The sequence below is a fragment of the Diceros bicornis genome, chromosome 5 (assembly GCF_020826845.1).
Source record: "Diceros bicornis minor isolate mBicDic1 chromosome 5, mDicBic1.mat.cur, whole genome shotgun sequence".
Lineage (NCBI taxonomy): Eukaryota > Metazoa > Chordata > Mammalia > Perissodactyla > Rhinocerotidae > Diceros > Diceros bicornis.
Window position 1 is genome coordinate 27,800,690 of NC_080744.1, and position 11,271 is coordinate 27,811,960.

At 39.1% G+C, this 11,271-nt stretch overlaps 1 protein-coding gene and 1 non-coding gene across 2 annotated transcripts; one reads left to right on the forward strand and one right to left on the reverse strand.

Moving 5' to 3' along the window:
• The first annotated feature begins 4,087 nt into the window (after positions 1-4,087).
• Positions 4,088-5,029, forward strand: LOC131405322 (olfactory receptor 10G3). Its single transcript, XM_058540380.1, has one exon. It carries the CDS (start codon positions 4,088-4,090, stop codon positions 5,027-5,029), a length of 942 nt encoding a protein of 313 aa, XP_058396363.1.
• Positions 5,030-10,900: 5,871 nt separating this feature from the next.
• Positions 10,901-11,004, reverse strand: LOC131406708 (U6 spliceosomal RNA). Its single transcript, XR_009220330.1, has one exon. It is a non-coding gene; the product is annotated as a U6 spliceosomal RNA (small nuclear RNA).
• Positions 11,005-11,271: the final 267 nt, after the last annotated feature.

An 11,271-nucleotide genomic window follows, 5' to 3' on the forward strand; every position in this document is an offset into this window, starting at 1 on the left:
TTAACAGAAACTTTTAGTCTCATTTCTCAAACTTAGTAACTCAAATTTTTCTCATAATGTTGTATATATTTATATATTCATTCCAATGTTACTCCTCTTTAGATTATTTTCCGTTTTACATCTTATTGTAAAATTCAGAAAATGGCAATAGATTGCGTAAGTTTTCCAAATATTTGAGACGCTTTTTATAAATTAAAAGAAAGTGTGCTTTGAGTTGATTTTCAAAACATAATGAATTATTTTTCATTTTTCTTCATGGCCATTTAAGAGATGAGTAACTAGAGTTGGATATGTAATTTGGGACCAGAATTAAGCAAACTAATCTGTTGAAATGAGGTCAAGCCTGTGCCCTTTGCCTCATTAGAAAAGACGCCTAATCCCCCGGACAAATCAGTCATCAACAATTTTTTAATGATCAACATTATAGATTTAGAGTAAATTCGTGGTCCACTAATGATTCCCATATCTTTCTCAAACATGCTTGTACTGGATGACCTCTTATATTTGATATCAGATCACAATTCAAAAACACACTGCATCAATACCTTCACAGTTTAAGTCTCTGTAAAATGAATATACAACTAAACCCCTAGGCAATGGTCTGCTTTTTAAAGAAATGCTCAGGGTGCTCGAATGCCCGACAATGAAAGGAGATGGGCCACTTCACAGATTCATGGTAACAAAATTTGACCTTGTTTGATTTTAGAACTTGCACTTAATTCTAGTATATCTAGGTTTAGAAATAGAGCAGCAACACCAGCTTAGACTCTTTGACAGAACGAACCATCACACTCTTAAAAGTACCATTCAGATCACAGGCAAAGCTACAGCCTCAGGACACTGAGGATTAATGTTGCCAATGAAGTTTTTAAACTCCTTATTTAGCAACCAGAAATAACATGATTTACTAAACTATTTTGGTTCATTTGTGGGAAGAAATGTTTAGTAAAAGGTAGAAAGAGTACTGGACTGGAAGCCATAAGTCCTAGTTGCAGTCCTTAGTCTAGCATTATACAGCTACGGGACTCCTCTGTCGTTTAACTCCCCTAAGGATCATGAGACCACTACACAGGTGTAAAATACCATCATTATGCTGTGAGTTCGTATCACCCTAGTCCATTGAGGTTTCATCAGTGTCGCTTTTCTTCCTTTTTGTCGTGTTTCTCTCTCTCTCTCTCTCCAGATTTATTATTGAAAGGATTTAAGGCATCTCAGAGCCACATCTGGGATATTAATAAATCAGAGTAAGTAGAAGGGTGTTCACCCAGTGAATACCAAACTTCATGCTTGTTGATCTATGATAATGGCATTGGCACCAGGAAGATGGTCATGACAGATCAGAGGTAAAAGGAAGTTTTCCTATTAATCTTCGTAACTACATGAGGAAGAAAACATGTTAAAGAAATGAAGATAGGAAAACAATTGCAACTGGAATGAGATAACACGTAAAAAGACAGTATTACAAATAGGGCTACATTCCATCCCCTCACCCCTCCCATTAAGATGGCTCTAAAATCTAAGGGCAAGATTAGGAAATATTATTCTGTCTGGTTGAACAAGACAAGAATCAGAACACTATATATGAACTGGAATATCTACAGGAAATTTCCCAAAAGAAACAAAAATTCCTAGAGAATAATTCAGAGAACAGAGAACATTCTCTAATGCAAACAAGAAAACAGCATGGAAAACAAATGAGGAAAAATGATTGAAGAACTCTAAAAAGTTAGGAAAATGTGTTGGGAAGACGAGAGATATTGGAAATCATAAAAGAAATCTAAAAGAGATATCAACTGAAAAAGAAAATAATTAGAATAAAATTGTGTCAATATATCCCCATTACTGCCCAGAAGAAAAAGATATTATACCTGAAGGAAGTATTCCCTTGGATAAAGGTACTGTCTAATTCACCAGGTATAATTCATTGAGACCTATTGCAGCCTAAATTAAGTGTGCCCCATCAAATTCCCTTTGCTCGGATTCAAAACTTAGAAATATACTTTTGATTCCTAAATTGATGTCCAGTGACCTTGATATTAGTAACTGGTTTCCCTGGGTAGTAAACACACCATTTCAGTCATGGGAGTGAGATCTCCCACTATAAATTAACAAATTGGTGGTTTGGTTTACAAGTCATTCTCTCAGGTATTTGAGTAGCGTGAATTGATTTCCCAATTCCTGATTCCTCTGAGAAAGCCTGATCAAATCAGGCTTCTAAATCTGCAGAGTTTAATATCAGACCTTTGTAACCCCAGAAAACTATAGTAACCCATGACAACCAGACCGGAGCAGCCACCTGAGCTCATTCAGGCCAGGACTGCTGTTGGGCACAGTCACGCATTTCTTAAGGAACTTGTATGGGAACTTAAACACTCTTCACTTTTGGAAGTTGGGAAGTGGGGGGAAGAGGCCAGTGTCTGTAGCCCTGGCATCTAGAAGAGCACTGTGGTCAACTTTTTGAACTTCAACCATCACTGCTTTCCTGCAACTAAAATATTTAAAACTGAAAAATCACAACTGCTATTCCATTCACTTGAAACAGGACCGCATGACATGGAGGGGAAGGATTTACTGCTTCTTTTTTTTTTTAATTCTATATGAGATGGTTAAATAAGGAGGGCTAAGCTTTGATAGAGCATGGATACAGCAGGTTTAAAATTACGTGTTTAATGTAAAGATTATTGAGTATAACTACCCATTACTGGTCACTGTTTGCCAGAATTGGGTCCAGAGTTTCATTTTCCATCCTCATAGCCTTAATAAGGAAATGAAAACCCAGAGGAGCTGTGAAACTTGCTTGGAATCAAAAAGCAAGCTCATGACCCAGATTCATTATAATATTCACATTTAGGGTTTTCAGCCAGCAGCAGGACCATCTGTCCATGATGTCTTATTCAGGGGTTGCCAGTTCCCAGCTCTTTGCATTCACTTGAACCAGAGCACAGGAGTGAAGGTGGAGGGAATCATTAATCAGAGAGCTCCTGACATTTCATGTTAATCTCACTCTCTTCTTTCTGAGTGAATGAGAATCATTCCAGAGCAAAATCAATCAACCCATTGCAATTTCTTTGACATCCCACCTCAAGCCATGAGTGTAGATATTAGAGAATCATACAACTAGGAGGAATTTTAAAAGCTCATTAATCCAACCCATTTCCTCCAGTAGGGAAGTACCAACCAAGGGGTTGAACTAAGAACTTAAAATAACTCTTCCACGCTGAGAGCCATTTGCTCTGCTCTAGCCATCCTCTCATCCTCTCCAATCATCTTGCTTTTTCTTTAAGCTCTGATGTCTCACCATGGCCATCTCTTTTTGCTTCCTCCTCTCGCCTCTTCCTTTACCATGTCCCAAGGCTAAATTATTATATACAAAGAAACTGAAATACATAACACCAGACAGCAACCACAACTTTACTTATATGCTTACAGCCTATTGGGCATTCTCTTCCTTTAATTGTAAAGAACTTGGAGAGTAGAATTGTACAGCATCAAACACTGTCACACAACACTAGCCATTTAATCAAAATTCTATTCCATTCTCTCTACTACAAAGGGGGAAAAGGAATTTTCTCATTTCATTTCTCCGTACTCCCCACTCTATGGAAGTTTATGTCCTAGAAGAGATAAGAATGAGCCAGTAGCCTCTGGAAGTTTCTGAACTTGCAGAGCATTTAACAAAACAAATATCCTTTCCCACATATGTTGTTTCCAGTAAACCCTTCATCTTTGGCAAAAATGCGCTAGATGCAAACTCCTAGAAGCAAACATTTTCTGTAAAGATCCAGAGAGTAAATATTTTAGGCTTTGCAGGACAAATGCCACTACTCAACTCTGCCATTGTAGCACCAAAGCAGCTACAGACAATACGTAAGTAAATGAGCATGGCTGTGTTCCAATAAAACTTTATTTATAAAATAGGCCATGGAACATGCTTTCTCCCTATATGGCATCTCTCCACATAAGAGAGAAACTTCTCTGCCACTGTCTCTGGTTTTTACAATCTCTTTCTCTAGTTCCTCCTCACTTCCCTCTCTCCTCCATGTTAACTCTTGTTTTGTCCATTCTGTAGGTAAGATCTCTCCAGAGGATGGAGAAAGTCAATAGCACATTGTTGACTGAGTTCATCCTGACAGGAATTCTCTACCCACTCAGGCTAAGGACGCTTCTTTTTGTGTTCTTTTTGTTAATCTACATCCTGACTCAGCTGGGGAACCTGCTTATTGCAATCACTGTCTGGGTAGACCCTCAGCTCCATGCCCGTCCCATGTACATCTATCTTGGTGTTCTCTCCATCATTGACATGGGCATCTCCACCATCATTGTCCCTCGCCTCATAATGAACTTCACTTTAGGCATCAAACCCATCTCATTTGGTGGCTGTGTTGCTCAACTCTATTTCTATCACTTTTTGGGCAGCACTCAGTGCTTCCTCTACACACTGATGGCCTACGATAGGTACCTGGCAATATGCCAGCCCCTGCGCTACCCTGTTCTCATGAATGCTAAGCTGAGTACTTTGCTTGTGGCTGGAGCTTTGGTGGCAGGATCCATCCATGGAGCTCTCCAGACCATCCTAACCTTCCGTCTGCCCTACTGTGGGCCCAACCAGGTAGATTACTTCTTCTGTGACATCCCTGCAGTTTTGAGGCTGGCCTGTGCTGATACAACAGTCAACGAGCTGGTGACTTTTGTGGACATTGGGGTGGTGGTTGCCAGTTGCTTCTCCCTGATCCTGCTCTCCTATATACAGATCATTCAGGCCATCCTGAGAATCCATACAGCTGATGGGCGGCGCCGGGCCTTTTCAACCTGTGGAGCCCATGTAACCGTGGTAACCGTGTACTATGTGCCCTGTGCCTTCATCTACTTGAGGCCTGAAACCAACAGCCCCCTAGATGGGGCAGCTGCCCTATTCCCCACAGCCATCACTCCTTTTCTTAACCCCCTCATCTACACTCTGCGGAACCAAGAAGTGAAGCTGGCTCTGAAGAGAATGATAAGAGGCCCTGGGACTAAGAGTGAGGTTTGAAAGTGTCTGTTCCCCGCTGGGGAAACCTTCACATTTACTATTTATTCTAATGTTTAGATTTCAGTGAGTTTTTTTCTTCTTGCTTTTTCTGTTACATGTAGCCACATAATATCAATACGACAAGATCACAGTTTGAAGTAAAATACTACTTTACAGCAGTTCCTTAGAGTCACCTTCAGATAAACAACTCTGAGCTGCTTCAAGAGTAGAGACTAAAACCGCTCAGAAGATAGCAAGAGCTGGCACGCTTAGACATTCAGAGGTTTGGTATACCAAAAGCATCCAATGGGCTTTTCAGCCTTTAGGCTAACAGTGGGCAAGCCCTCATAAGAAGGACTATAGTTCTTTTGATAGGAGAATGTTCTTCAGTTCTGTTTTAATTGGATATATATCTTAGGAGCTAATGCTAGAAGAGAAACTGTAGATGCCCTGCCTTGTGCATCATACAGGCCTGGCTTTGGGGACTTCCTGAGGCCACTATAGGATGTGAAGAGGAACTAAAGTGCTTACTCTACCTTGCCTGCTGAAGAAATGAATCTTCTCTTAGATTGGTGTTTTCACAAACCAAACCAAATTAAACAACCCAAGAAAGAGAATGCAATAAAGTCTCTTCAAATGTCTCAATAATAAATTCCTCCACACCAAAAAGTAAAGGTCAGTATGAATTTTCCCATAAAAAGAAAAAAGGGCAATTATTCAAGGCACGAGGATAATTTATCCAAAAAGTATTTCATATCAATTTAGATTTGTGAGCTTGACAAGCTTTCATTGAATTGGCCAATGCCTAATCAATATGGGCAAATTTTCTGCAACATCTCTGGTTTCAGTCCTTTAGCACCTTTATTCTTATCCTGTTATGCTTCTACCTCATTCTCCAGCCTTTTATATTGGTTGGTTGCTTTACCCAAGTGATGAAATCATGTTATCTATAAAGCAAAGTCTCTTGCTCATAGCAGGGAGTCCACAGTTTGGCCATGTGAATATTCATCTCCAAAAGACTCACAAGTTCACCTAATTGATACAGGAGTCAGAAAACCAACCATTATCCCTTAGATGAAGCAGACCCACACAATTCCTCAATATTTTGTTAAGAAAACAAACAACACACTAGATATAAACTTCCTCAAACTGGAATATTACTTATGAAATATATTAATCTTTCAAAATATTTAATAAATAAAATGGTTGAATAGTGAATTACAAAAATAAGCTTAAATCTATAGCTTGCAAACAAAAAAATTTCCAAAGGCTATTATATATCTTGTTTCTGTTTTCCCAGGTGGTTAGCACAATTGCTATCATAGCTGTTGTCTTAAGCATTAATAAAATAACATTAAAATAATCTGTAAAAACATAATAAAAATACAGATCAAAATTGAATAATTCTGAAGCAAACATTTGTTTAAAAAGGAGATTGGGCACTATTACGAATTTGTTAAATTAACACCTGTTAAGTGGAGCACAGGGTGCCAGATGGTAAACCACAGTTCAACAACAAACCACAAGAGGAATTGAAATAGAGAAGCTCGTTACAGGTTCTGGAAGAAGGGGCTGCATGGGGAGGTCAAGGCAGAATGCAGATGGAGAGAGGCAGGACCTGGGGCACATGTCCTTATTCAAGTCCATGAGTGGAGTGTTTTTGGGTTCTGAGGCAATTCAAACCAAAAGAATACAATTTTGGTAAGCCATATGGGGGTCTTATCTAAGGGGCTCATAAAGGAAAGGCACTAGGAGGCAGAGAAGACTATTGATCACAAGAGCTGTTGGGGAAGTCGTATCAGGAGTTTATATTTGCTTTTGACTCTGAGGGCTGCTCTCTTGAGCATGTGGTTGCTCAAAGGGGCTAGTGTCTGTGTAAGGTCACTGCACGCTGCTTGGCCATTGTACATTGGAACGTACAATGGTGCAGTCACTGTGGAAAACAGTATGGCAGTTCCTAAAAAAATTAAAAATAAAATTACCAAATGATCTAGCAATCCCATTTCTGGGTACACACTCAAAAGAATTGAAAGCAGGGTCACAAGAGATATTTGTACATACATGTTCATAGCAGCATTATTCACAATAGCCAACAGGTGGAAGCAACCCAAGTGTCCACTGATGAATGAATGGATAAACAAAATGTGGTATATACATACAGTGGAATATTATTCAGCCTTAAAATGGAAGAAAACTCTGACACATGTTACAACATGGATGAATCTTTAAGCCATCGTACTAAGTGAAATAAGCCAGTTACAAAAAGAGAAATACTATGCGATTCCACTTACATGAGTTTCCTACAATAGTCAAATTTATAGAGACAGAAAGTAGAATGGTGGTTGCCAGGGGCTGGGGGAATGGGAAAGTTATTGTTTAATAGGTATAGAGTTTCAGTTTTGCAAGATGAAAGGAGTGCCAGAGATTGGTTGCACAAAAAATGTGAATATTCTTAACACTATTAAACTGTACACTTAAAAATGGTTACGCTGGTAAATTTAATGTTATACGTATTTTACCATAATTAAAAATAAATTTAAAAATCCAGTAAGGCAAAGGGCAAGGAAAGAGGAATATAGATGAAAAAGATAGGCCATATGTTCGTTGAAGCTGCCTGAACATCGGGTTTCATTCTACTATTCTCATTATTCAGATATGTTTGGAAATCTCCATAACAAAAGAGTTTTTTTAAACCATAGCCATGAAAATCTCAGAAAAAGCTTTCCAAAGAGAAGGAAAGGCTAGTACAAGGCTCTAGAATGGGAAAGAGTTTCTCATGTTTGAAAGGAATGTAGATGTTGTTGAAGTGTAGGGCATGGTGGGGGAGGGTACATGATTACACCATAAGTGCAGGCAAAGGTCAGATCGTGTAAAACCTTGGAAACTGTAAGAAGTTTGGATTTAATTTAATATGATGGGCAATGTTATTTTTCTATTGCTGCATCACAAGTTATCACAAACTTAGCAGCTTAAAACAAAGCCCATTTATTAGCTCACAGTTTTGTAGGTCAACAATCCAAGCACAGCATGACTTGGTTCTCTTCTCAAGATCTCACACAGCTAAAATCAAGGTGTCCTTGAGCTGTGTCCTCATCTGGAGGTCAGGGTTCTCTTCCAAGCTCATATGGTTATGGCAGAATTCAGTTCCTTGCAATTACAGGACTTTGGTCCCTGTTCCCTTGCAGGCTGTCAGCTAGAGGGCACCCTCAGCTATGAGAGGCTGCCAAATTCCTTGCCACATGGCTCCCCCCATCTTCAAAGCCAGCAACAGAGAATCTCCCTCACCTGGAATTCCTCTCATGCTTCAAATCTCTCTCTCCACAAAGAATCCTGTCCTTTTTAAAGGCTCACCTGATTAAGTTAGGCCCAGAGAGGATAATCTTCCTATTTTAAGATCAACTCATTTGGGATCTTAATTACATCTGCAACATCACTTCACATCAGCACCTAGAAAGAATTGTGATTGTGTTTGATTGAATAACTGGGAGAAAGTATGTACACTAGAGGGCAAAAATCTTGGAAGCCATGTTAGGCAGATGCTTAAAACCTTCTCAACTTTCTCAATTTTCATAAATACAATTTTCTCAATTTTCATAAAATGGATGATTTTCTAAAAATCAGCTGCAAGAGGTGCAGTTACCAGCCTCCAGCTGCAAAATCTTTGGACACTGCAGCATCAGAACCAGGCTGTCCCCAGACAATGACTGAACCCAGTGGAAACCCTAGGGTCAGGCTATGCCTGCCCAACATCACTTTGGGCAGTCTCTGCCCCAGACTCCCTTTGAGCCGCCTGAGGTTTTCTCAGAACTGTACTGCAGTCTGAGGCTCTTCCTACACAGGCTTCCTTCCTTATCTCTCTGGACCTGTTGTTCTGACTCTACCTTAGAGTCTGCTTCCTGGAGAACCTGAATTAAAATACTTAGCCATATAGAAACATGCAATTAAACAACACCACATGGAAACCTCAATGTCATCTTCCCTTTTCTGAGGGGTGAAGGTTTATTTTCTCACTGGGAGGTGTACACTAACCTATTTCTTTCTTGAAAGGAGATCCCAGTGGCACCTCCATGACTGCCACAGCAGGGATGTGCTTCTGCAAATTGGGGATGCCCTGCTGACCCATTTACCTACCACCCCTTGTCCACATAAGACTATGGTTGTAAGTGTAACTCTTCTATCTTTGTCTTTCTAGTAGAGATTTGCGTCTGTTTTGTTCACCACTGAATCTCCAGCTCAGTGAGTGTTTGTTGAATTAGTGAATAAATATAGTTAGATCTCTTGCCCTCCACTTCATAAAAGGAGACTATTAGAACCTCTGCCCTTCCCTCCACCTCTTCTTTTCCTTCACCTCCCAACTTCTGTCAGCTGTACTGTCAGTTGATAATATTTATTTTCTATTCCATAACCATCAGTAGACCTTCATTACTCTATTTATGGTGATTCCAAACATAGAAAACTATTGAGAGTGACGTCAATATCATGGCAGAGTGAGTTGTTCCCAAACACAGAAAACCATTAAAAAGCATTTAATGGGGCCGGCCCGGTGGCACAAGCCGTTAAGTGCTCGCTCTGCTTCGGCGGCCCAGGGTTCGCAGGTTCTGAACCCGGGCGTGCAAAGTCGCACCGCTTGTCAAGCCATGCTGAGGCAGCGTCCCATATAAAGTAGAGGGAGACGGGCACAGATTTTAGCTCAGGGCCAATCTTCCTCAGCAAAAAAGAGGAGGATTGGCATCGGATGTTAGCTCAGGGCTAGTCCTCCTCACAAAAAAGAAAAAAAAAAGGCGTTTACCTAAAGAGGATTACATTAAGACTGTAAATATTTTTCACATAGCCAGTTAGGAATGCTGTGACTACACATTCTAGTTGGTTACCTTTCTTGCTCTCTATGCCTTTCTCCTCGAGTTTTTATAAACTCTTAACCATTATATCTCCTCTAAGGATTATCTTTTTTCCTAGAGAACTCCCTTTGAGTCCTCCCGCCTCCATTTCAGTCTGTACTGATTGCTTTCATGGCCTGCCACAACTATGTCTGGGGTCTTTCTCCTAGACTGGGTCCTCTGTTACCTGAATTCTATGTTTTAATCTTTTTTGTTTTCCATGCTCATTTTTATAAAACAGATGATCTTAAAATAACTTCCTAAGAAACAGTGTACAGTGTATAAATTGTAAAACTTCTGAATCCTGACTTCTAAAAATGTCTTTATTCTGCCTTTACACTTAATTAACTATTTGGATGAGTATGGAATTCTAAGCTGAAAATCACTGATGTCTTTGAACACCTTGTTTTAGTTGTCTTCTAGCATCCAGTGTTGCTAACTAGAACTCTGACGCTAGTCTAATTCTCATTACTTTGAGGGCAATCTCTCTGGAGCCTTTTATAGTGAATTAATTTTTTTTTTAATTTTTGTTTATTGCAGTAACATTGGTTTATAACATTGTAAAAATTTCAGGTGTACATCATTATACTTCTATTTCTGCATAGATTACATCACGTCTGGAGGCTTTTATAATCTTTTTATCTTCAGTATTCTGAAATTTGACAATGTGTCTAAACCTTATTTAATTCCTTCTGCTCTGACTTTAGTAAACACTTTGAATTTGGAATTTTGTGTCTCCTTTCAGCTCTGAGAAATTTTATCTGATTATATCCTTGATAATTTCCTCCCCTCTATTTCCTTTGTTCTTCCTAGAACACCTATTAAACAAATGTTGGACTCCCAAGATTCATCCTTTATATCTCTTACTGTTTTCTTTCATATTTGTCATCTCTGACTTTTTAGTTTATCTTCCTTGTCCAAAAAAATTTTCATTTCAACAATCATATTTTCATTTCCAAGAATTACTTCTCATTCTCTGATTATTCTGTATCATATCATACTGTTCTTGTCTTATGGATGTAATATCTCCTTCACTAACTTGCATGTCATCCTTGCTCAGGGGCTGTGCTAATCTCTGTATCGTTCAAATTTCAGCATATGTGCTGCCAAAGTAAGCATGTGTATAATATCTTCTTGAATCTGTCTAAAAGTATTAACTATAAGTAGCCAATTATTTTTAATTCTCTTCTGTTTATGGAATCTCTATTTCCCTCAGGGTCAGTTTTTCTATTTGATTATTCTTTCTCTGTCATAACTTGCCCTGCTAACCCTCCTCTGTCCCACACACATTAACATATTTACCCTCTAGTTTTTCCCTTTTATTTTACTTTTATCAATATCCATCACATTCATGCATATTAAATTGCAAAAGTAGTACATGCTCAT

Bases quoted from the DNA above. Each gene is read 5' to 3' on its own strand.
- LOC131405322 (XM_058540380.1), top strand. From the start codon at position 4,088: ATGGAGAAAGTCAATAGCACATTGTTGACTGAGTTCATCCTGACAGGA.